At 33.8% G+C, this 22,842-nt stretch overlaps 1 protein-coding gene across 1 annotated transcript; it reads left to right on the forward strand.

The window, feature by feature from the left end:
* Nucleotides 1-10,184: 10,184 nt before the first annotated feature.
* LOC147387581 (DTW domain-containing protein) lies at nt 10,185-18,218 on the forward strand. The gene is made up of 8 exons (XM_086421278.1): nt 10,185-10,524; nt 14,040-14,180; nt 14,310-14,405; nt 14,499-14,625; nt 14,926-15,032; nt 17,036-17,116; nt 17,633-17,718; nt 17,815-18,218. Exons 1-8 carry the CDS (start codon nt 10,198-10,200, stop codon nt 18,032-18,034), a joined length of 1,185 nt encoding a protein of 394 aa, XP_086277404.1. The 5' UTR covers nt 10,185-10,197; the 3' UTR covers nt 18,035-18,218.
* The last annotated feature ends 4,624 nt before the right edge of the window (nt 18,219-22,842 follow it).

A 22,842-nucleotide genomic window follows, 5' to 3' on the forward strand; every position in this document is an offset into this window, starting at 1 on the left:
TTTCTAATGAAAATTTCATCAAAAAGCTTCTAAAGAAAAAATAAAACAAATTATCAAAAATACATTTAAGTATTTATTACAAGGAAGTAATAATAATACTCAATAGTTATTGCTTGTAAAAATAAAACATAAATTTTCATTTGTAACTTTTTTTTCGCAAAACTCGGTTAACTCGGACGAGATTTTTAAAATCTCGTCCGATACAACTCGTTTGTCTCGAGAGTTAATGTAAAATTTGTAATGTCTCGGATATCTCGTTCGTCTCAGACGAGTTTTACGAAAATATCGTCCGAGACGACTCGCATAACTCACGATACGCGGTCGTCTCATGACTCATTGTGAGTTGGTCTCGTTAGGCTGCGATACCGAGTTAACTCGGGCGATACGTCTCGGTCTCGGACGAGTTTAAAAACCATGATGGAGGTGTGCTTCGTACCATAGATGTTTTTCCTAGAGATAGGAGTGACAAGCATCTATGATTTGAGCACACCTCCACGGTAGTTTAATGTCGAAAGTAGTGTCCTAGGTAGTCACTCTAGCATTATCCTAAGAAAAATATTTTTAATTCAAGTGTGAGAGGCCCACATTTATTAGGTGAGATGTCTTATCTTAAACATCTTTCCTTACAAGCAGTTCGTTTTCATTTATGAGCTGGTGTGGTGATGATTTTCTTGTCTTTGTCGAGTTTGCCCTACCAAATGGTTTCCATTCGAAGACTACTTTCTTGTAGTAATCCTACTTGGTGTTTCCTTATTTGAGGGAAAAAAAAAAAGTCTCTAAATATTGAGTCCAACTTTGAAGATACCCTCCTCGTTATAAGTCACGTGGCATTTTAAATTTATTTCACGCTCCTATATTTTTGCAAAAATTGAAAATATCTCTTTGAAAATGCCACGTGTAATTCATTAGAGAGGATTTCTACAAAATTTTGAAACGGGTTGTCCGCTTCATTAAAATAAAATTCTGTGATTTTCAAACTTCCCCTTAGACAAACTCTCCTGGCGTGGCAGAAACATAGAAACCTATTTTTTTTTCTCAAGATACACAATTTTACATCTCCATAAACATTTGCAATTGTGTATCTCGAGAAAATTTATGATTTCCATGAGCCATGTCAGGAGAGTTTGGGAGGGGAGTTTGCCCGATTGGAAAAAAAAAAAAGAAGTAAGACACTTGTCGTGTGTGTCCAAAGCTAAAGCTAACGTCTAACATGTGTCCAACCAACGAATGAGATAGTGACATCGACGGAGAAACACATCTTATCTTGAGAATCGATTTTCTAAATAAAAATTAGAAGGAAAAAAAAAATGATTTCTTAGGTAAGCCGGATTCCAAGTTTCCAATTAATCAAGGAATAGTGGAAACCTAAAAAAAAATTATTTTCCTTAAAAAGGGAAGAAGAACAAACTGATTGCAAAAGCACATAAACCGTGTCTATCTTCCTAGATGCCACCATCTCATTTGTTTTATTTGAAGGTGAGATCACTATCTGTACAAGGGAAAGTACCAAAACAGCCAGAGGCCAAACCCAAATTAGGGTTACAATGGATCGGATTGGATCCAAAATGAACTCCATTTCGATCCGATAATTTTGGGTCTAGATTGATTATTCAAATTTTGATTGATATCATATCGACTCGATTCTAGATCAACAACATCTCAATCCGATAGAGACATAATTTGATAAGATGTGAAAAAGTATATAATTGTACTATATATTTTGTTTAAATATATGAACTTTATTTAAAAATTGTACATCAATGTTGTATGGCCACATTTGCATTTGTACAATTTACCTCCATGTGAACCTTAAATATATATATATTTGTAATGTTAATTAAACACTCACAAAACTATAATTATTTGCAATGTCCATTTAATATATAGAGTCATGATAATCTAACCAAAAAAACCTTACTCACTCTGTACTCAATCGACATGCGGGCAAGTGCATAGAATTATAGATCTTTTTCTGTGGGATACAAAAGGAAAAAGTCTACGGTTCTGTGCACTTGCCACATCAATTGAGTACAGACCGCGTATGTTTTTTCAAGTAATTTTATCATTAGTCTAAAATATATATACTTTTTTGACGCTCAAAGAGTGCTTTTTGTACTTTTGATATTCAAAAGCACTTTTTAGATCTAAACTATGATTCTGTAAAAATTTAAGAAGCACTTCTCGTAGAGGAATCCAAAAATGTCTAGAAGCTAAAACATCTTGGATTTGTGGCTTGTTTCCTCTCATTATGAAATGAAAAATGCTAAGGTGGTGACTTGAATAATGCTTGAAGTGTCAATCGAATGTGCAGAAAACCATAGATGCATTTTCTTGAGATTCAAGTGATACACTCAAGGGCACTTGATGGTTTTCTACTCACACTTGATCGAGTGCCAGTTCAAGTATTATTTCAAGCCACTATGTAGGAAGGCTTGGAATGAAATATCGACAAAACTTATATCTCTTGGGAATTTTAATTAAGAGTCGTTCGAAACTGACTTCCATTGACATTGTGCTCAACACTACATTGGCGTGGCAATGTGCAAAGAACCATATATTTTTTCCTTGAGATATAGGCAAAAAATAATTGGTTCTCTGCACACTATTGATGGTGTCGAAGGAATATTAAATCAATGATCAAAACTTTTAATATAATTACCAATATATTTTAGGGTAAATTACACTTCCACTCCTTACAATTTTGCATAATTCCATTTTGACCTCATAATGTTTTGATAATTGCACTTGCCTCCCTTATAGTTGTCTAAGGGGCTCGCTTACCCTCTTTTCGTCAAATTTCCATTAACTCAACTGTTAGGTTCCTTTTATAAAGACCATTTCACCCTTTTTAAAATGTTATTCTCTTCTATAAATAAAACTATGCCTATGAAAAAATGGATTCAATGAATGCTAAGACAAGTATTTTAATTTATTTTTTAATATAAAAATAATAATAATAATAAGAGTGTAAAATTATCTCTAGAATATTATTACTAGAAAACTAATCGCTATGAAATCTATACTTTTCCACTTATTTCAACCACTTTGTTCAAGGTTCTTAAGAAAATCTAATTAATGGTGCAAATTGTAATCGCAACGAATGTCATGGTGTTGTAAATTGTTGACACATGTCTTCGATCACAATAATCTATATGTGTAAATGGGTATCAATTTATCCAAAGACCAAAACCAATCCGTAATTGAAATAAAAAATCCAAGTTCTTGATCTCTTTTTATTGGAATAGATTATAATCAGATCTCTTCCAACAAATTGGGAACCAAAACCAATAAAAATCAATAGGAACCGATATCCAAAAGTTGTTTAAGGAGAATTTTTTTTTATGGTTCCAAATCAAAATCAGAACACAAAGGAACCAAAATTGATAAATAGGAATCGAACCTGAACCGACTCAATTGCACACTTCCTTGCACACATGGTGTGAGACGGACCAACGTTATGTTGTGCAAACTTTAATGTAAGCTTCAATGCCTAAAACGTGACCCAACATTCCAAAAGCTTTTTGAAGTTGCATAGTTATCATTCTCCACTTTTTAGAACCCCAAGAAAAATATTATTTTGATGAGATTTTAAAATTTAGGAATATGTAACACCTTGTGATAATTGTTGAAAGATTATGATCGATTACCTTTAATTATTCTAAGCAACAAGAATCAATTACATAAATAAAATAACATTAAATGAGATCCCATGAATCAAGAAAATCTTCCTAGTTAACCCAAATCAAAGAAAAAGCCTGTCTCAAGCACCAAAACTTACAAATGTTTTTGATAGAAATGGACAAATCTAGTCTTTGAGGGGTAACAAATTTCGTATAGTAAAGTTCTTTTGAAGTTATTAGAACTCCTAAGGAGTTTTTGTAATAAAAAATGTAACAATTAGATCCATCAAGTAAATCTCTAAAGAAAAAAAAAAATTGCTTTAGTTTGAATAAAAATGAAAATTGATGGGCTGAAAAACAATATCATTTGCACTTCTTCTATAAACGAATATTGGAACGAATTGAGGAAGAAAACAACAAAGAATCACAAATATAATTTAGATTTTCGATCTTGCATGGTTGATAATTGTTAGTACCTAGCTAGCCTAACTTAGGCTGGGTTTAATAGATTGATTTTTTTTTTTTGGTCTAACCCATTCTTGCAGATCGAGATCAAGGCCCTAAACCTTTTTTTTTTTTGGGATCGAATCGAATTGAATTATCGGGCCAATGGGTTTGATGTATCTTGGGTTAGTGGGCTAATTGAATATGCTAAAAGGCTTAATCAGGAGAACATCAATTTTTTTGTTTAGATAAACAGCAAAATAATACCTACGTGACGTCCGTGCATACGTGTGCCTGACACACGACCATATCTCTAATTTCGATGTAAATTCTTATTGAGCGATGGGTCCTGACAAACGACCATTATACAAGTGTCGACATGAGGCTCGTAAAATAGAGGAGTTTGGAGCTGAACTTTCAGTATTTTCTAGAAGAGTAATTCTGGGGGTGACATAGGGATTACTTCTGACGTGGAGAAGCACTGTAGATGTTTTTTACTCGTATCTCAAGAAAACAATCTATAATTAGTGATCTCACCTTCAAATTGGTATGTGAGAGTATTTAGATATATAAAAAAACAAAAAATTTAAGAGCATTTTCGATACAAAATTCAATTCCCAAAGTAAATTTAAAACTAATTATTGTTTTGAAAGAGTGATTTAGTAAATATTTTAGAGATTCCTAAACATTCAAATTGATTATATGTAGCCTTAACATCAATCAACTCTTAGAGATAAATTAGAGATCATCTGTCATTATCGGCACACGGACATCCTCTTTAGGATTAGAGGGGGGCGGGGGGTGTCAGAGAGGAGGGATATTATTGAAAATGGATGCTAAAGGAATGATAATAAAATTAAAAGGGTATTCTTAAAAAAAAGGGTAGAAGAGAAAAACACAACAGTAAATTTGGAGGAGCATTGCTGGTATCAACCAACTTAGTTGATAAGTCTTTTGGTGATAATACTATGGATTCAAACCTTATCAACGTCAAATAACTGAACTCAATAAAAATAGACTTATCAATAAAATAAAAAAGTTTGGAGGGACACTCATGAAAAATAAAAAAAGTTGGGAGGGGTCAGAGAGGAGGGATATTATTGAAAATGGATACTAAATGAATGACAATAAAATTAAAAGGGTATTCTTAAAAAAAAGGGTAGAAGAGAAAAACACAACAGTAAATTTAGAGGAGCATTGCTGGTATCAACCAACTTAGTTGATAAGTCTTTTGGTGATAATATCATGGATTCAAATCTTGTCAACGTCAAATAACTGAACTCAATAAAAATAGACTTATCGATAAAATAAAAAAAGTTTGGAGGGATACTCATGAAAAATAAAAAAAGTTTGGAGGGGTCAGAGAGGAGGGATATTATTGAAAATGGATACTAAATGAATGACAATAAAATTAAAAGGGTATTCTTAAAAAAAAGGGTAGAAGAGAAAAACACAACAGTAAATTTGGAGGAGCATTGCTGGTATCAACCAACTTAGTTGATAAGTCTTTTGGTGATAAAACCATGGATTCATATCTTGTCAACGTCAAATTACTGAACTCAATAAAAATAGACTTATCGATAAAATAAAAAAAATTTGGAGGGACACTCATGAAAAATGAGTAGAAGAGAAAAAATAATAAAGTGAAAGAAAATTCTTATAAAATAATAAAAAATTAAATTAAATTAAATTAAAAATTATCCTTGAGATTTATACTGAATTTGAATCATAACTGCTCTTTATACGGAAATAAAGGGAGTGGATACACTATTGTGTTTTATTATATAGATTGAAAATGATTCCATTGTCTTCATATTCAACTTTAGACAAATAATCTTCTTTTCTCTATATAAAATTAACAGAATAACAAAATATTCTTATTATTCTTAGAGAGCTTCTATTGCCACGCCAACTTTTTCTAATGCTATCTCTCTATATTTTTCCTATCATGCTTGCTATTTCAATAAAATGCTATAATCATCTCTTTTTTTAATTCAACTAAACCGCTTAGTTTGTGAGTAATACAAGTTTTCTTTCTAAATGATCAGTTGTGTTTTCTTCGTGAGATAAATGTTTGAGTGAGTTGAGGAAACTCATAATAATCATTGGAGAAGGCCGACTTGGACTGCTTCAACGATACAAGGGGCTAACTTCGTCACACACTTTAATATTGCTACAACTATTTAACCTATTAATTCATCCTTAATTTTAATAAATACTTTATTTATATTTATTACAAAAATTCTTTTAAGTTTAAAAAAAATCCCATTAAGTGTAATCATTCTATGTCATGGTTTTAAAATTCGTCCGAGACCGAGACGTATCGCCCAAGTTAACTCGATATTGGAATTGAATGAGACCAACTCACAAAGTCACTTTTTAACCGAGATTTAGGACTCATATTCAATTTTTTGATTTGTCTCATGAGACGTCTCAAACATATTGGAAAACTCATTTGAGATGACTCGGTATCAGGCCTAAACGAGACAAGATGAGAAACCAAGTTTTAAAACCATGCTCCATGTTCCCATAATAAATGCACTTATATGGTGTCTACCACCAAGTTGACTATCAATATCATTTATTGGGTATGGTACTAGTCAGTAAAATAACATAATTATACAATGGCCCATAACGTATGTCAAGTTCTTTTTTTGGGACCATCTTTCGATCTATCACAAATCAAAAATCAAGCACTTGGCTCATTATTTAATTGGATCATTTGCATCCTTCGATTATAACCAATCAAGTAAGACTAGTGTGGTTGTAGGTGACTTATTACTTGTATTATCCCTATCTACTATGTGCCAAATTTATTATTTTATCCCTAAATGTTTGAGATAAGACTTCGTTGTCGTTGTATCTATATCAATTATTTGTGGTTGATGGAACTGAAGTTGAGTTGAATGGGATGTGAACTTAGGTCATGGGATCAACTTTTCTTAATGGAACTGAAGTTGAGTTGGATAGGATTTGAACTTAAGTCATGGGATCAACTTTTTTCAAGTCTTTAACAACTTACTTAGCTAAGTCGCACCTTCATTATGGAGTTATGATACCTAGTACACACATTTCATACTAGCTATCCTTTCCAAATACAATGATGTATCCAACTAACTTTTTCCCCACATAAAAAAAGGTTGAGATTTAGTCTCCTTACGCATTTCAATGACAAATTTTAATTTTATTACCATCCACTTCTCTTCCTTTAGAAGAATACCCTTCTGATTCTATCTTCTTTCCTCTTTTATCTCTTTTTCAATAACATCTATTGAATTTTATTATCTTTTCTCTTCTACCCCCATAACTTCAAAGAAGATGCCTATGCCATAGGCATGAAGAAAACTTTAATATGTGATAAGTTCCATCCAATCAAATCCAATTTAGGTTCAATTTTAACCTCTAAAAGTAAAAATTAGGTCTGGTCCGGATTTACTAAGCCATCTCTATAAATATTGCTGAGAATTGAGACAGGTTGAGGCATTACTAACCTTAATGATGCCACTTTTGGTTAAGGTGTTCAAGTTCACAGAATTACACTTGATAAATGATTCTTTTTTTCTTTCATTTTTTAATATATTTTACGATTGGAAATATATGTAGTTGCAAAGTATTTATTATTTTTTGTTAGCGTAATATGATACATTGAATCAAATTCATTAAGATTATGATAGATTTTGATGAGATTACGTTCAATCATTGTTAGATGGACGACAATTATTGGTACGTTGAATAGTGACTTGTGGGAGGAGTGCATCTCATCTTGGGAATTCGTTTCCTTTCTGAAAAATGGACACGAAAAAAGAAAGAAGAAGAACCTCTCGCTTTTGTTGGGTCTCGAACATTATAATTATTTATCTGAAAAATAGTAAAATGAAATAATGACCCAATTATAACATTTTGTTAAAAAGATACTATAATTTGCAATGATATAGCTAAGTCATGTATCTTAGATAAACATATGAGTATGATATAGCAGACCATTCATTTTTACTTCATCGTCCATTTTATTTGTTCTTATTTAATTTGGTGAAGAGAAATTTGTATCTCCATGTATTCCAACTTCTAGTACTTTTACGTACAAGAATTTCTTTCCTTACTCTTATTTCAATTTTGGAATGGTTTTCAAGAAAATTGTTCCCCACTCATAGTTTTAAATCTCGTCCGATATGGATATATTGGGTGTGTCAATAATCACATCAGCTCGAGAGATAAATAAGATGTCTCAGACGATATTTTGAAAATCTCGATTGAGTCAGTAAAACTCAACCAAATCAATAAGGATATTGTAAATTTTGATTAAAATAATTAATTTTTTTAAATTTAAATATTTATTTTGTAAATAAAATATGATTTTATGATTAAACATCTTCTAATCTATTTGATTTTATTTAAAAAAAATTATAACTATTTTAATTTAAATATATATAAATCAATCATTATAAATCAAGTTAAATGATTTGTTTCATTTGATATGAGTTGACTCTTTCGAAACAACTCGGTCTCATCCATGGACAAGACGAGACGCCAAACCAAGTTTTGAAACCATGTCCCCATTTCACAGTCAAGTTGTGGTTCAAGTTGGGTGAAAAAGCTTATGGAGTTTAAATTACATAATTTTACAATAAATAGCACTTTAGATACTCTTTGAATCATTAGGTAATATATGAGAAGCTCTCATTTGATATATTAAGAATTGTGATAACCTGACTCCCCCACATGACATATTAAAAATACTCCTCTGACATGGCATGTATTAGAATCATAGATTATTTCTTTTTTGCATCGGGATACACATCTGTACATCCACATACATATTTGTTATTGTGTATGCAAGGCAAAAAAATCTATGGTTCTAGCTCATGTCACATTAGAAGAGTATTTTGAATATACCATGTGTGGGTGAGTAAAAAAATCATTACTAATTAAGATTTTCTCAATCATTGACATAGTCGTGCTATACTGACTTCATTGGACACTGCACTGATGTGATGGTGCATAGATGATTATAGAATTCTTCTCTTAAGATACAAATGAACAATTCTAGTGGTTCTCTACGCACATGTCAGAACATTATTGAACACAGTGTCCAACAAAGTCACACGAGCATTTTCCAATTTACCATTATGTATCAATTATACTTGGAAATGAGAAATTTGACTCTTACTACGCATATATGTCTACCACTTTGATTTATACCAATCAATGATGTCACACATGCATGCATGATTAATTAAAATGAGAGATGAAAATTTATTTGAAAATTTTAATAATCAAATATTATTTTTGATCAATTTATTGTTATTTGGTATGTATTCGGTACAGTAAAAAATTGTTGAAAATGGGTTTGGCCTGCCCTGCAAATGACCCGAATGCAGAATAACCAAGTTATAAGTGGACTAAGCATTTATTATTTTTAAGCTTGACCCGATTTTTAGATGGGTTGAGCTCGGGCCTAGAAAAATCCGGCCCAGTCTGATCCATTGAGAGCCCTACCCACAACTAGGGGTATTAGTGGGCACCCATTTAACCATAACTAAATTAAAACTACAATAATAAATCTTAATTCTGTATCACTTTTTATTAAAATTGTTGATCTTGAAAATCAAAAAACCTTAAAGCGACTTTTTTTAAATTGTTGTGATTCTGGTTCCATTAATTTGAGGATTAGAATCAAGAAAAGGGTTGTGATAATTTGACTACCCCATGTGACAAATTCAATTGACTACTTGACGTGATAAGTTTGAGAATCGTAGAGTTGTGCTCTTCGAAAAATATGATTTTTTCGATATATACTTTTTTATAAGGAAGTACAGTTGTGTATCTCGAGAAATATTGATCTACAATACTCAAACTTGTCACGTTAGAGTAGTCGATTGAGTTTGCCAAATGGGATAATATTATCACAATTCTTAAGAAAATATGATGGTTCAGGTTGTGATTCCTTGACACCCGCGACCTGAAATATGCACCCATCATTTATGCTCACTGCACCCACTTAAGGGACATTTTGGGTGGGATGAAATATGAATAGAAATTAGAAGAACGTGGGTGCACTAAGCATCAAGGTGGGTGCGAATAGAAAGGCCCAACATGAAAGACTCGCACGCACGCGCTCTTGGTTTCGCCAAATATGCTTTCCACTGCTCGCGCCTTCAGCTTCAAATGCTATCCTGTTTCACCCACCAAAACCATTCGAAACAAAACGAAAATGGACTCGATACCAGGAATTGTTGGTGGGTCTTCTTCGAGATCTTCTTCTTCTTCTTCTTCTTCGCCCACCAGAGAAGATTACGGAGTTGAGAGTAATGGTGCTACTATTAGTCTGCAAGAATGGCAGGGTTGGGGTACCTCATCTCAGATACCTTACATGGTCATGGAAGTCGTTGAGAACTTGAATGCTTTGGAGAGAGACACGGATGCACAGATGAGATTTGGTGGAATTGGTGGGAAGCTTCAGGTAAAACCCTTTCCCTTTTCTTTAGTTCTTTATTAGGGCAAAACTTCAACTTTTTTTTTCTTGAGGGTGCAAAAATGGAGACTGAAACGACCCATTGTTTATTCTTTCTTGTAATTTTAATTTCATCAAGAAATTTGATATGGGTATTGGAGAAATGATGGAATGTTTTGGGTTTTATGTGGGGAATTATAAGTATTGGTGTTTTTCTCCTTTATTGAGCTTGTAGCCTTGTATTGGTGTTTTACTTTAATGGGTATTTGATGGAATTTGAAGTGAATTGGCGTTTCATCAAGAAATTCGATATGGGTGTCTGAGAAATGGTGGAATGTTTGGGGCTTTATTGGGGGAATTATAAGTACTTACGGTGTTTTTCTCCTTGATTGAGCTTGTAGTCTTGCATTGGTGTTTTACTTTAATGGATGTTTGATGGTATTGAGTGAAATTTAATGGGTACTTTTGATGTTATCATCCTGACCTTGTTTGCAAGATTTGAGTCTGGATTTGTTGTAAGGTGCTAGCTTGCGAAGTTGGTAAACTTTGTGAGCAGTAATGCCACAGAACTGGGTTAATTGGTTCAATGCTTGCCTTTACCCACTTGTTTACCTTAAAAACAAGCCTGGTTTTGTTGTGTGTCTTTCTGTGTCTTTCCATACCCTTATACTAATTTCAATTGAATCTATTGATTCAAATTGATTTTGTGTTCCATTGAACACAATCTCTTAATTCCTTTCGAATCTCTTGATTCACACTCTTTCGCTACGTCAAGTCGTATCAGAGCTCTTGCTACGATCCACAAAAGATGGTTGGTGAAGGTGATTTTGTGACAAAATCTTATCTAAAAGCTCAATTTGAAGTCAAATTTGCAGCCCAAGAAGCTCAATTTGCAAACCCAATTTGAGAATTGGAAACCCGTATTCAAGGCATGGTTCTCAACATCCTTGAGAAGGAGAAAGATTAGAAAATCCTTGGGGATGAAGACCCCAAGGATTCTCACCATCCCTCCCTCATTTTCCCTCAAAATTCAGCCCTTAGGATAACAATTAGTGGATTCGATTTCAAAATTCTGCATTGAATTTTAATTATACCAAAATTGTACCCTCCCAAATTGCATCCTATGCCCCTCTAGACCTTAATACCTATCCTTCACCATCATCCTATCAAAATCTTTCCAATAATTCTCTTCCCCAATCCCTCCCAACACCTCATACCACACTCCATTAACCTTCTAGCCACACCGCACCATTCCTAGACCTTCAAAATCAAAACCCTCACCCTCCAACTCATAACCTTCAAAACCCTTCTTAGACTCAACCAGCCCTTTATACTGATTCTTTTGATAAATTGGACACTTACTCTACTCCACCATCCACCCGAATCCAGAAGATCGAATATTGCTTAGGGCAGACATTCCCCAATTCAATGACCTCCATATCGAGGATTTTCTTGATTGGTTGTTTACTATGGAGTGTTTCTTTGAGTACAAGCATGAGTGTTTCAAATCTTATAAAGAAGTAGATTTGGTAATGGTCTAGCTTAACAATTATTGTTTTTTAACGGGCTCCTACAACAAAACTAAGTTCAAGAAGATACTTTCACTCTGCATCCTCAAGAAAATTAGCAATAATGGTCATGTTGTGGACTTACCGGAAGACATGCACATATTTCCTTATTATCTTGACGATTGAGTTTCATTATCTATGCCGAACTCGAGGACGAGTTCTCTTCAAGAACGGGGGCCTAATGTGGACATCTATAGATCCAGTTAGAATGTTAAGTAGTTTCCTAATTCTACTAGAATTTGTTTCTATTTTCTAATTTTAGTAGCATTTAAATTTTCTAGTTCTAGTAGGATTTTTATTTCGTAGTTAATTTAGGAGTTCAATACCTTGTTAGATTTTAATTTGTTTTAAAATTTAATCTTCTTATTTAAACTGTAATTAGAAATAGTTAGAAGTATCCAAATTGAGTTACAAGAGGATTAGGAAGTTGTTTTTATGTTATAGATAGGTTAGGAAAGTTAGTTTTTAGTATTTTAGAAGATTTCTAAGTTATGATGGAGTTATTTATATAAGGAGCTCCAAAAACGAAGTTCAATGAATTCCAAACATATCAATTCAATTATCTTTTTTCTCTTAATTACTTTTTAGCTTTATGCTTTATTTTCTTTCAAGTTATTGCTTGTTTATCAATTGAATCTATTGATTTAAATTGATTTTGTGTTCCATTGAACATAATCTCTTAATTCCTTTCGAATCTATTGATTCACACGTTTCTGCTACATCGGATTCATTGGAAGCCCTATATAGATACAATTGACTAGCAGCAACATTGCCTTATTCGGGTCAATTCATATAGTTTTGGTGTTGATCAAGTTACAAACCTAAATTGGCACTGCTCTGGTAGCAAATGATCGACTAAGGGTTAATACGAGATTATGAGAGGAAAGCAGAGGAAGAATTTGTAATAATCTTGAACAAATGACTTAATGTATATATGTGGGGAATGCTAATGTCCAAGATCTCATGGGGACATTAGCATTTTCCGACACACTCACTTTCCAATAATACCTCTACCCATATTGTTTTTTAGTGAAAAAGGAAAATGTATGTTGGTTTTTTACATAATAAAAACTTATTTACATGATAAATGTTTGTCTTTTAAATAATAAATGCCAAGGGCATTTTAACATTTGAATTTAAATGTCATGTTTGCAGTAAATACTTTGAAAATTAATACCAACATAACTTAATAAATGCATTTATTATGTAAAAGACACACATAACCTAGTCTATTTTACTAAAAAACAAAATGGGTAAAAGTATTATTAGAAAGTGAATGTGGTGGATATTTCTAACGTCCTCATGAAGTCTTGAGTGTTAGCATTTCCCTATATATATATATATATATATATTGAAAAACAAATAATTAGATAAGACTTACTTTAAAATGTGTGTCAACATGTGAATCCAGCCCAATGTTCAACATGTCTAATTCTTAGAAAATAAACTGTCCTTGGTAGATAGCTGACTAACATAAGCTAAGTGTCTCAACATGCATAGACTAACAAACCGATTTGGGCACAGAGAGATTCTTGGGCGGAAGGCATTCCCGAGGACCCAAGAATTGATGAACTAATCAGCTCCCCATTAAAACACACCTTTGAGTCTATGCAAGGCTGTGGAGCATTTTAACTTGACCTCACAACCGAGAGGTTTGCTCTATGGCTTGAAAAATAAGGATGGCATAGGGCTCAACATCAAGTAAGGGGCTTCATGAGACATGGAGGTTTCTGAATTCAAGCTAAGGAGCTTTGTTACAAACAGATAAGCTGACTCTTGCATACGGGCGTACCAGATCTAGCACACAAGATTAAATAAATTCTTTTGGTTGAAAATGTGTTACTCTTCTCCCCGTCTTTAATGATCACTGTTTAGTTTAATAATTCTACCTCATATGGTCACGATGCCCTTGGCTTTGAAAAATTCTTTAGTTTTACCTGACACTTTCACTTTCAGGGAAACTTCAAGGTTCAAGAGGATAAAAAGCATAGAGCAACATACCAGGCTCTAGGTGATTCTGAAAAGAAGCTCCAATTCTTTTCAGCTCGACAGATAGCATGTCGTTTGCTTGGAAGTAAAGGTTACCTTTGTCAGAAGGTAGTTATGTGCCCTCATAATGTTTTCTTTGTTCTTTTTATGTGAAGCAACAGTGGAATTGTATGTTAGGAAGAGTGTAATATGTTTCACTTAGTTTCTTTTTTTTTTTTATTATTTATAATATCGCAGTGCTGGCTGGCTTTGGAAGACTGTATGTGTTCAAAGATCGTTGTTCCCTCTTCTCTATGGAGTGGGATGCGGTTCTGGTTGTATATGCATCCAAGGGTTTGCATATTGTTTCCATTGTGAATACTTTTCTTCTATTGCAGGAGAGATTATTTTCAAACATCATTTTAAGTATCATTTACCTTTCTGCAGGATTTTCTACGCCAGAACAATACAGGGAAGTTGTTGTGGCAAGTATTTGGTGTTCAAGCTGCAACTTTATGTCTCTATGGCATATCTGAACATGAAGAAATCATGTGGAATGCTTTCAAGCTTGCAGGTTTGACATTCATGCAGACTATCCTTGTTTCGCTTTGAGACAAGACAATAATTTTGGGATATGATCCATTTTTATGTCATTAATACGGGACTAGTCTTCATCTGTTCACTCAATATCATTATTAAGTACTATTTAGAATGCAAATAGGTTTGTTGAGTTGGTTTTAGTTCTCAAGTGTTTAGTTTTATAGCTATCCACGTTATGGGCAATTAATTTTCTTCTCTTTTAGCCAAGCATTATTTTGTATTATTTCAAAATTCTCTTTGACTTTTTGCTGATTGAAAGCTACTGGTGCTTCAGGAAAAAACCTGGTGTGGTGCCTATATCCTAATAAGAATGCATCTACAGTGTCAGTTCAGGATATATTTCAGGTTTCTTCAACAGGTTTAGAAGCAAAACAGCTTACGGTACTTTTTGGCACACCATGCTGGAGCTCTTTTCATATATTTGTTATTGTGAAGCTAATATCCCAATTTTCATTTTAGATAAACACTTGCACCTAATTTATGAATGGATTTATGTATAGAACTCTTGTTTTAGATAAGCTAAGGGTGATGGTAATATTAATTAGAGGGGGAAAACCCCAATACCGAATGTGGGAATGCTAACGTCCAATGCTTCATGGGATGTTGGCATTCTCCACAAATTTTGTTTTACCAAAACACCCTTTATTACTTTGTCTTTTAGTGCATAAGGTAAGGGTACTTTAGTACTTATATAAAGGCATTTGTCTAAATATCAAAAACCTTGATGGGATTTTTATAGTATTTATTTTTTTTCTGCGATGACTTTTTTGTAAAAGCATTTATTATACAAGTACTAATTTGTGTACTAAAAGATTAATAAATCCATTTAAAAGGCAATTTTTGGAAAACAAAATTTGTGGAGAATGCCAATGTCCCCATATGATGCATTGGATGTTAACATTCCCTATGTATATATATATATATATACTCCAAAGGAATTGTTGCAACAATTAAGCTGGTCTTCAAACTGAATCCCCTTGAATCTTATAAGAACTGTGACCTGACGAAATAGAAAATCTTTATATTTTATGATTAATTGCATCAACCCTTCAATATGTCCTAAAACATATGCCTATTTCTTTCGTTTTAAATGCACAAGAAAATTGCAAAAGTTTATCGATAAAACAAGGCCTCTAGCTTCAAAACCCTCATCTGACCATCCTTAGATAAGTTTCATTAAGCTTCTTGCATGACCCCCTTTTTAATTAAGAGCCCCAAAAAGGTAAGCCAAAGCTGACTTATCACGAATAAGTAGATCATTCCACACGTATGAAATTGTGTAGCTTTGTCCTATTTTATAGGGCCATGTAATTTCTCCTTATAGCGGGGGTTGAAGTGACACTGTCTTTAAGAAACTTCTAGAGTCTCCTATTGATGATGGTGAAATTGTTATACATTAAGGAACATAATGAATCTTCAAGAAGATGTCATTTCTTATGCCATTTATTCTAAGGTACAAAAGCAAGTTAAGAAGAGAGATTCAACCTTAAAAAAATATATGAGGCTAGGATTCTGTCATTACTGCTCGCATGGTTTAGGAAATGTGGGGCCATTGAAAAAACATGAAGGAGACAAAATTAAATCATTTTTTTTTTTTGTGTGCATAAAACAGAATAAATGGATCTGGTTATATGCTGTGTGAAGTGATTTTTCCGTTGATCAACATTTTGAGATCATTAATGTACCACATTCAAACTTGCTGTTGATGCTGTCTTTGTCGTCATAGGGCACCGGTGTGGTACTTTTCTCTTATTTATAATTTAGAATAAATCTTAGGTACAGAAAAAAAAAAAAAAAACCTTTTACCTGTTATCCCCTTTGTATTAGTAGAATTCTCTACCATGAACCCTAATTAGGCAGTTTATTTCCGTTATCTCCCATGATCCTTTTTGTGATCTTAGGGATTGATGATTATCTATTTCTAGAATTACGTAATCAGTTACATCACCTGACGGGTGAGTTCTACCCCATTTAGAAAGATAGGTCATCTTGCCAACTGGACCGGGTTATACCCCACATGGAGCCATGTGTCGCCCAGAGGTACCACTTTCCCTTCTCCTAGCACACCACCTTGCACGAGATCTGCGCCTACGAATCTTGAAGTGACTAATGTTCGATTTTGATTAATTGCATAATTTTTCCTACGTATTTGCCTTTCCTCGTATTAGGACTTATTGGGTCTTTTCCTTGGTAGCTCATCTCACTTAATCTCCATGTGTTTTTTACTTATATTTTTGTTTTTATTTATCTTGAGTGAAATGTCTGCTTATCGGGGGGTGGGCTACTTTGCATTATTCTAACATGCCTTAGGATTTTCTTAAAATGAGTCCATTGCTTCTTTGAGTTCAACAAGGTGGTAACTTTCATATTGATCCTACTCACAGATGATGAGAGATCAGACTTTAAACTTCATATTGATTGATGGCACTTGGAATAACTCAGCTGCAATGTTCAGGCGTTTGAAGGTAATACTTTAAACTACTATTTTTTTTATTCTTTTTTCCCCCAAGGTGCTATCTCTTAATAGCTGGGTATTACATTCTCAAAAACTCAAAAACTAAAATTCCTTACTTGTGTGCTTTTTATTATTAAGGCGCTCACATGTGAACATAGTCATTATCATTTTTTATTTTATAAAATGCTATTAAGGCTTACATCTGTAGTTGAGGTTTTAGGGATCTTGCCTCGAAGCCTATGTAAATTTTATCAATTAATAATTTCAAATTAGTTATACGAAGAAGCCCTCTGATCAGACTTTTGGGGTCATTTATCCAACTCGTCATTTCCATTCAACATTATAATGTATCTACATCTAAGTTCAATTGATACCTACATAGAAACAAATAACATTTCATTGCATATTAATACAATAAAATGAGGTAAGATGTACACATTTCGTTTTGACTGATTCCCATGACAGTGAACAAGCCAATTTTTGTCCTTAATTTTCCCTTATAGACAATAATGTTGGTTGTGTAAAGGAGCATGCGAAGTTAGCGTGGGGAGAAGAAGACCTTCCTTGCATTTCTCTGGCCACTCTGGGTGCATCTGCAATGCATAAACTTCGGTGAGACATAAAGCACGACTATGGGTCTTTCTCTTCTGTACCCTTTCTCTTTTTTTCTTTTTTTTTTTCAAGAAATTTGTACCTGTCTTTGAACAGGCCTCAACCGTCTTGGGACCGAACATGTACAGCAGCAGCAGCCGCGGGTCTTCTCTCAGAACTACACATTCTTCCCGAGTTAAATTCACATGGATTGGATAAACAAGCCGAAGTGGTGGAGAATGCCTTGGTGGCTTTATTGGATGCACTTACTGCTCGGCGCCTACGCATGGGTAGGTCCATCACACGTAGAGGAAGACATAGCAACGATATTTTTTAACTCGGCCGTATAGAAGATCATAAATTGGTTGGTGGGTCAGGTTTTGTTTTCCCTATAGAGGATTAAAAAAATACAATAAGAATCTCACTAGGCAACTAAAGACTCTTCTGTTCTTAGTTGTCCTCATTTTTTTCTATTGATGAGATAGATCTTATGTGCTATTCCAGCTCCATTAGATCCCAAATTTGATTTTGCAAGGAAGCTGATTTAGATAAATGCTTTTGGACTCAACAACATTGAATCTTCAACGTTAGTGATCGACAAAAGAAAATCTTGGATAGATACAATTACAACAATAGGGAAGATATGGATCAAGATAAGTACACGTCGTCGTTTTCTAATCAGAAACTTGTGAATGAATCCTTAGATTAAATTTTGATGAAAATCCAATTGTTGTGAAATGTTGATTCTACTTAATTTCTATTGGCCTTCCATGTTTTAGATATAAAGATAGGATAATTTGCTAAATAGTTTGTAGCACTTCGAGAGATCTGTAAACAAGCTGGTGGGGCAGAATAGGGGGTCAGGACTGCACTTACAATGATAGAGTTGCATTAGCTAAAGTGCAGCATTGTATCCCAACTTTCATATTATTGTTGGTGGGTGATCAAAGGTGATATGGACTGTTCATCAGGCAATTGTGGGTCCCTCCTTTATACATGATTCAAGGAAAAGCCTTTATCTTGTGCCCCCACATATTGGTTGATTTATTTGACCATAGTGAACATTATCAACTTTCCAATCAGTCATATTTTTGAGCTCTATCCAATCAAAGTGGAGTGACATCAACTGGCACTTGGGCCCACCAAAAAGAAAGAAAAAAAAAAGTTGGATTGATGTGCAATAGTTCTTATGGTGTGGGCCTGTGGCATCATGCAATGTTTTAGAAAAAAGAGAAATTTGATAAGATGTGAATCTCGAGAACCTGTAGACAGTGAATTTGATCCAAGTTTGTTTGGTCCCTTGTTGTGGTCAAACAGATCATTTCCAAGCAAATGGTGTGTTTGACAAAGCGTTCTAATAGAAAAAAAAACAAAAAAAAGAAAGCTTAACTTATCAATTGTCGGTGGTGCATGAAAATTAGGGACCCACTTGTTGGGACTTTTAGGGTTTGTTTGGTTGTGTGCACAAGTCTAGTCTGAGTAGACTTATATGGCATTAGAGTCATGTTCTTGTTTTTAACTCAAAAAGGGTAATGGCATGCCCATGATGTCTAGTGACACCCACATAGAAAATACACATAAGCATTTTGTTAAACCCCTATCTCTTTGTACTCGTGATATTTCACAAAAGCATCCTCCCAAATTCATTACTTTGAAAACTGTTTCAAAAGGAATCTCTAAATTAGATGGTGATTGATGGAGTAATCCTAGATAATAATTTTCACTATTGAGATCTAACTCTATCTCCATTGATTCCTCGAGATATTCTTATGAAGTTTGGTTTGGTTATTGCATCTATAATTGCCTTCCATCTAGATGAACAACCTGATAAATAAACATCCACAGGAATTAACTTATCTACCTCCCAAAAATAGTAGTGACTTCTTTTTAGAAAAAGGATTCTGAGGTAATTTTTCCATGCTCACTTTTTTGCATGGCTTTCACTTGGGTATCCTCCTTTTCGGATTCTTAAATATCTCTTGACTTTGTTTTGTCCTGCAAAAATTCGAGCTTGAAAAATGGCACTAGTTGTAATATCAAATGATACAAACTCAACATATATGTCAAAAACACAATTGTTTGTTGAATAAAAAGTAGAGGTAGCAATCCTAGCAGGACCCGTAAACACAACTCGAAATCGTTATGAAATTAGTGGGTTTTGGTCATGATAGTGTCAACCCATCTAACATTATTTTAAAATGGGCTGGGTCTGGGTTAAGGATGTCAACCTGCTTAACCCATTTTGACACGTTTAGTTATTTTGTCATTAATATATCATTTTAGATTTTTTTAGTATGAGATTTTCATTGAAATCTAGAGGCCTATAGTGTTTAATTCCCAATATGGTGATCCATGTGGACAGTGAAACTTATGGTGTATTTGATAACGACATGTTGGATGTGAAAATTCGCAATTACAAAAAGTTGACTTAAACAATTAATACACATAAGTTGCCAACTTGCCCAACCGTCTAACTTTCTAAAAATGGGTTTTTCAACATTTGCCCCAAGAGGTGTATGTTCCCAACTTTTTCGTGCGCGTCTGCACTCTTCTTCTTCCATTGTGAAGCATAGGTAACCCCCCTTCTCTCTCTCTCTCAAATACATACACAATAAAACATAGGTAAACTCCCTCTCTTCTTTTTCCACTGTGAAACACAAGAAGTCAAACCCTTATTAAGGAGTTGTTGAACGAATGAAATTTATTTTTTTTCAATTAAAATTTTATTAAACAGATTACATTGTTCAGGTCAGGTTACCTATTTAATAAATGAGTTAGGTACCAACGAAAAAGAGATGTTATCATGACTACTTTTCGCCCGCTGGGTTTGTGAACACAGGAAGAAGGTGAACACTGCGCTTTATATAAAAGCGTGTTCCGTATGCCTTATGAGGTATTACGGGGGTAATTATGATCCCCATTCTGCCCTACCTTTCCCTGTGTCCCTTAGTCGCTCGGGTATTCCCCGATGCATTCCTACTTTGCTGCTTTGAATAGAAAGAAGATTAGTATACGGGATGGAGAAGCCGACATGTTAGTTCGGTTTTATTTGTCGCTATTTTCTATATCTAAGCTGATTCCGATAAAAAAAAATAAATGAGTCGTGTTTGGGTTTAAGCCTTTGACACAATTATTAAATGGGTGGGGTTTGGATTGATAAATTTTCATAATACCCTTACCTCAACATTGACACAATTATTAAATGGTGGGGTTTGGAAAACTTCAGAAAATATTGTTGTTTGCTGGATTTCATGGGAGCGGAAAAGTTTGTAGCACCCATAAAACATCAATCCCCCTAAACATTTGCTATACACAGGTACTTAGCTAAAACTTACAACCAAACACTGGTTGTGGACCAGTTACATTGTCTTCGATTAGTCCTTATTAAAATTTTGACTAAAGATTTGGCTTTCGTCATTGTTGACGTCATGGGCGAACATTATCACCAAAGTTGAAAGTACATTACATAAAGATAGTCTGAGGCAGAATCTTATGATGGACGGTGATTCGAAGCCCATTTGAAGACCAAATTGCAACAAAAGGCCAAATCGGTGGGACCCAATTTCAATTATATTCAATAAAGATCGTTTGAAGCTGAATCTTTGGATGGACAGTGATTCGAAGCCCATTTGAAAACCAAATTGCTTAACAAACAGCCAAATTGATGGGACCCAATTTCAATATTTAGACAAATATTTGCGGCCAAGTTAACTTAATAAGTGAGAAGAGAACGTGCGATGATTCGTCATATTTAGATCAATTACGTCTAAATTTGTTCCACTAAGTCTAAGCTAAACCACTTAATATGCCATTTCGAGTAATCAATCTAATCTATCAAAATTGTGATGAATCGCATCATCAAACCATTTCTAATTAATTTAATGGGATTATTTTATAGATTTAAGATACTTTATAGAACTTAATAATTTTACAATTCTTACCATTTTCTTATTATAGTAGATAATCTTTAGATATTACTTCCACGTCAGATAGTTTCATCCTCTTAAAAGCTTATTCAATAAGAAAAGTGAGCTTAGAAACTTGAACATACGTCACCGAACCCCATTATCTGTAAGACAGACCTTCTGGGAAGCGCGTGAAAGATTCAAGTCCTACTTTCGATGAGAGGTGAGTTGACATGATTGAAGCATAGGAAGATGATATCACCCACGTCATTTCATGAACGATTAGTTTCACACAAGGGTAGAGCTACATAGGGACGAGTTTCAGCTATAGCTCCCACTAAATTTTTTGTGCCAATAACTCCTCTATTTAGATTAATATTGGAGATAATTCTTGTGTTTTTCAATCTGATGGTAGAGTCACATAAGCACTGAAAAGTAATAATTTGAGATTTAGCATTCTTTCGATTTTGATAAATATTTGAGATGCATCTCTCAATTTTGATCGATATTGGAAATACCTCTGATTATCGATAGATGTTAGCAATTAGTGCCTACTAACCAAAAAATCCTGACTCCACCCCTGGGTTCATGTGCACATTAAATAACAATTGATCACACAAAATGGTTATAAAGGATGTCCCAATGAACTCCATAAATCAATGACATGTCAATGTATGCCTGAGGTAAAGGTATGCAATATTCTATTATGAAATTTAATTCTTTATTATAATTATTAATTTCATTATTGATGTGTATTTTGTCGAACTACTACCCCAATAAGTGGAGTAGTTTATCCCATTAAGAGAACCATTTACGGAGTAAAGATCGAACAAAGAAAAAGGACCTTTCATAAGGATTAAGTTAAGTAATAATTTGGTGAGCAAGTCGATTCCATGTTATAAGATATTAAGGCCTAATATCATACACTTGACGGGAATATTTCTATAAAAGCACTTATCCTTTAATCACCTCTAAATATATTCATGACCATTAACTAAAAACGCGAGAATGAAGGTACGAACTTGCTAAGTGGTTAAATTCACTGATTATTGATACCATTAACTGAACTCAAAACCCATCTTCACCTACTAATACTAACTTATCCTCTAACAATAGTTATGATCGTGAAAAAAGAATTGTAAAAATGGGTCTAAGTCGCTTCGCCCTTTTATCATGTTTTAAACATTTTTTATTCTCGAAAAACAATCGATATTTTTTAATTTAAATTATTAAAAAAAAA

The sequence above is a fragment of the Akebia trifoliata genome, chromosome 13 (assembly GCF_017979445.1).
Source record: "Akebia trifoliata isolate Shusen 1 chromosome 13, ASM1797944v1, whole genome shotgun sequence".
Lineage (NCBI taxonomy): Eukaryota > Viridiplantae > Streptophyta > Magnoliopsida > Ranunculales > Lardizabalaceae > Akebia > Akebia trifoliata.

Coding starts and splice junctions, on each gene's coding strand:
- LOC147387581 (XM_086421278.1), top strand. CDS start 10,198: ATGCTTTCCACTGCTCGCGCCTTCAGCTTCAAATGCTATCCTGTTTCA. Junction 14,181..14,309: donor AAGGTTACCTTTGTCAGAAG/GTAGTTATGTGC, acceptor ATAATATCGCAG/TGCTGGCTGGCTTTGGAAGA. Junction 17,117..17,632: donor CAATGTTCAGGCGTTTGAAG/GTAATACTTTAA, acceptor GGTTGTGTAAAG/GAGCATGCGAAGTTAGCGTG.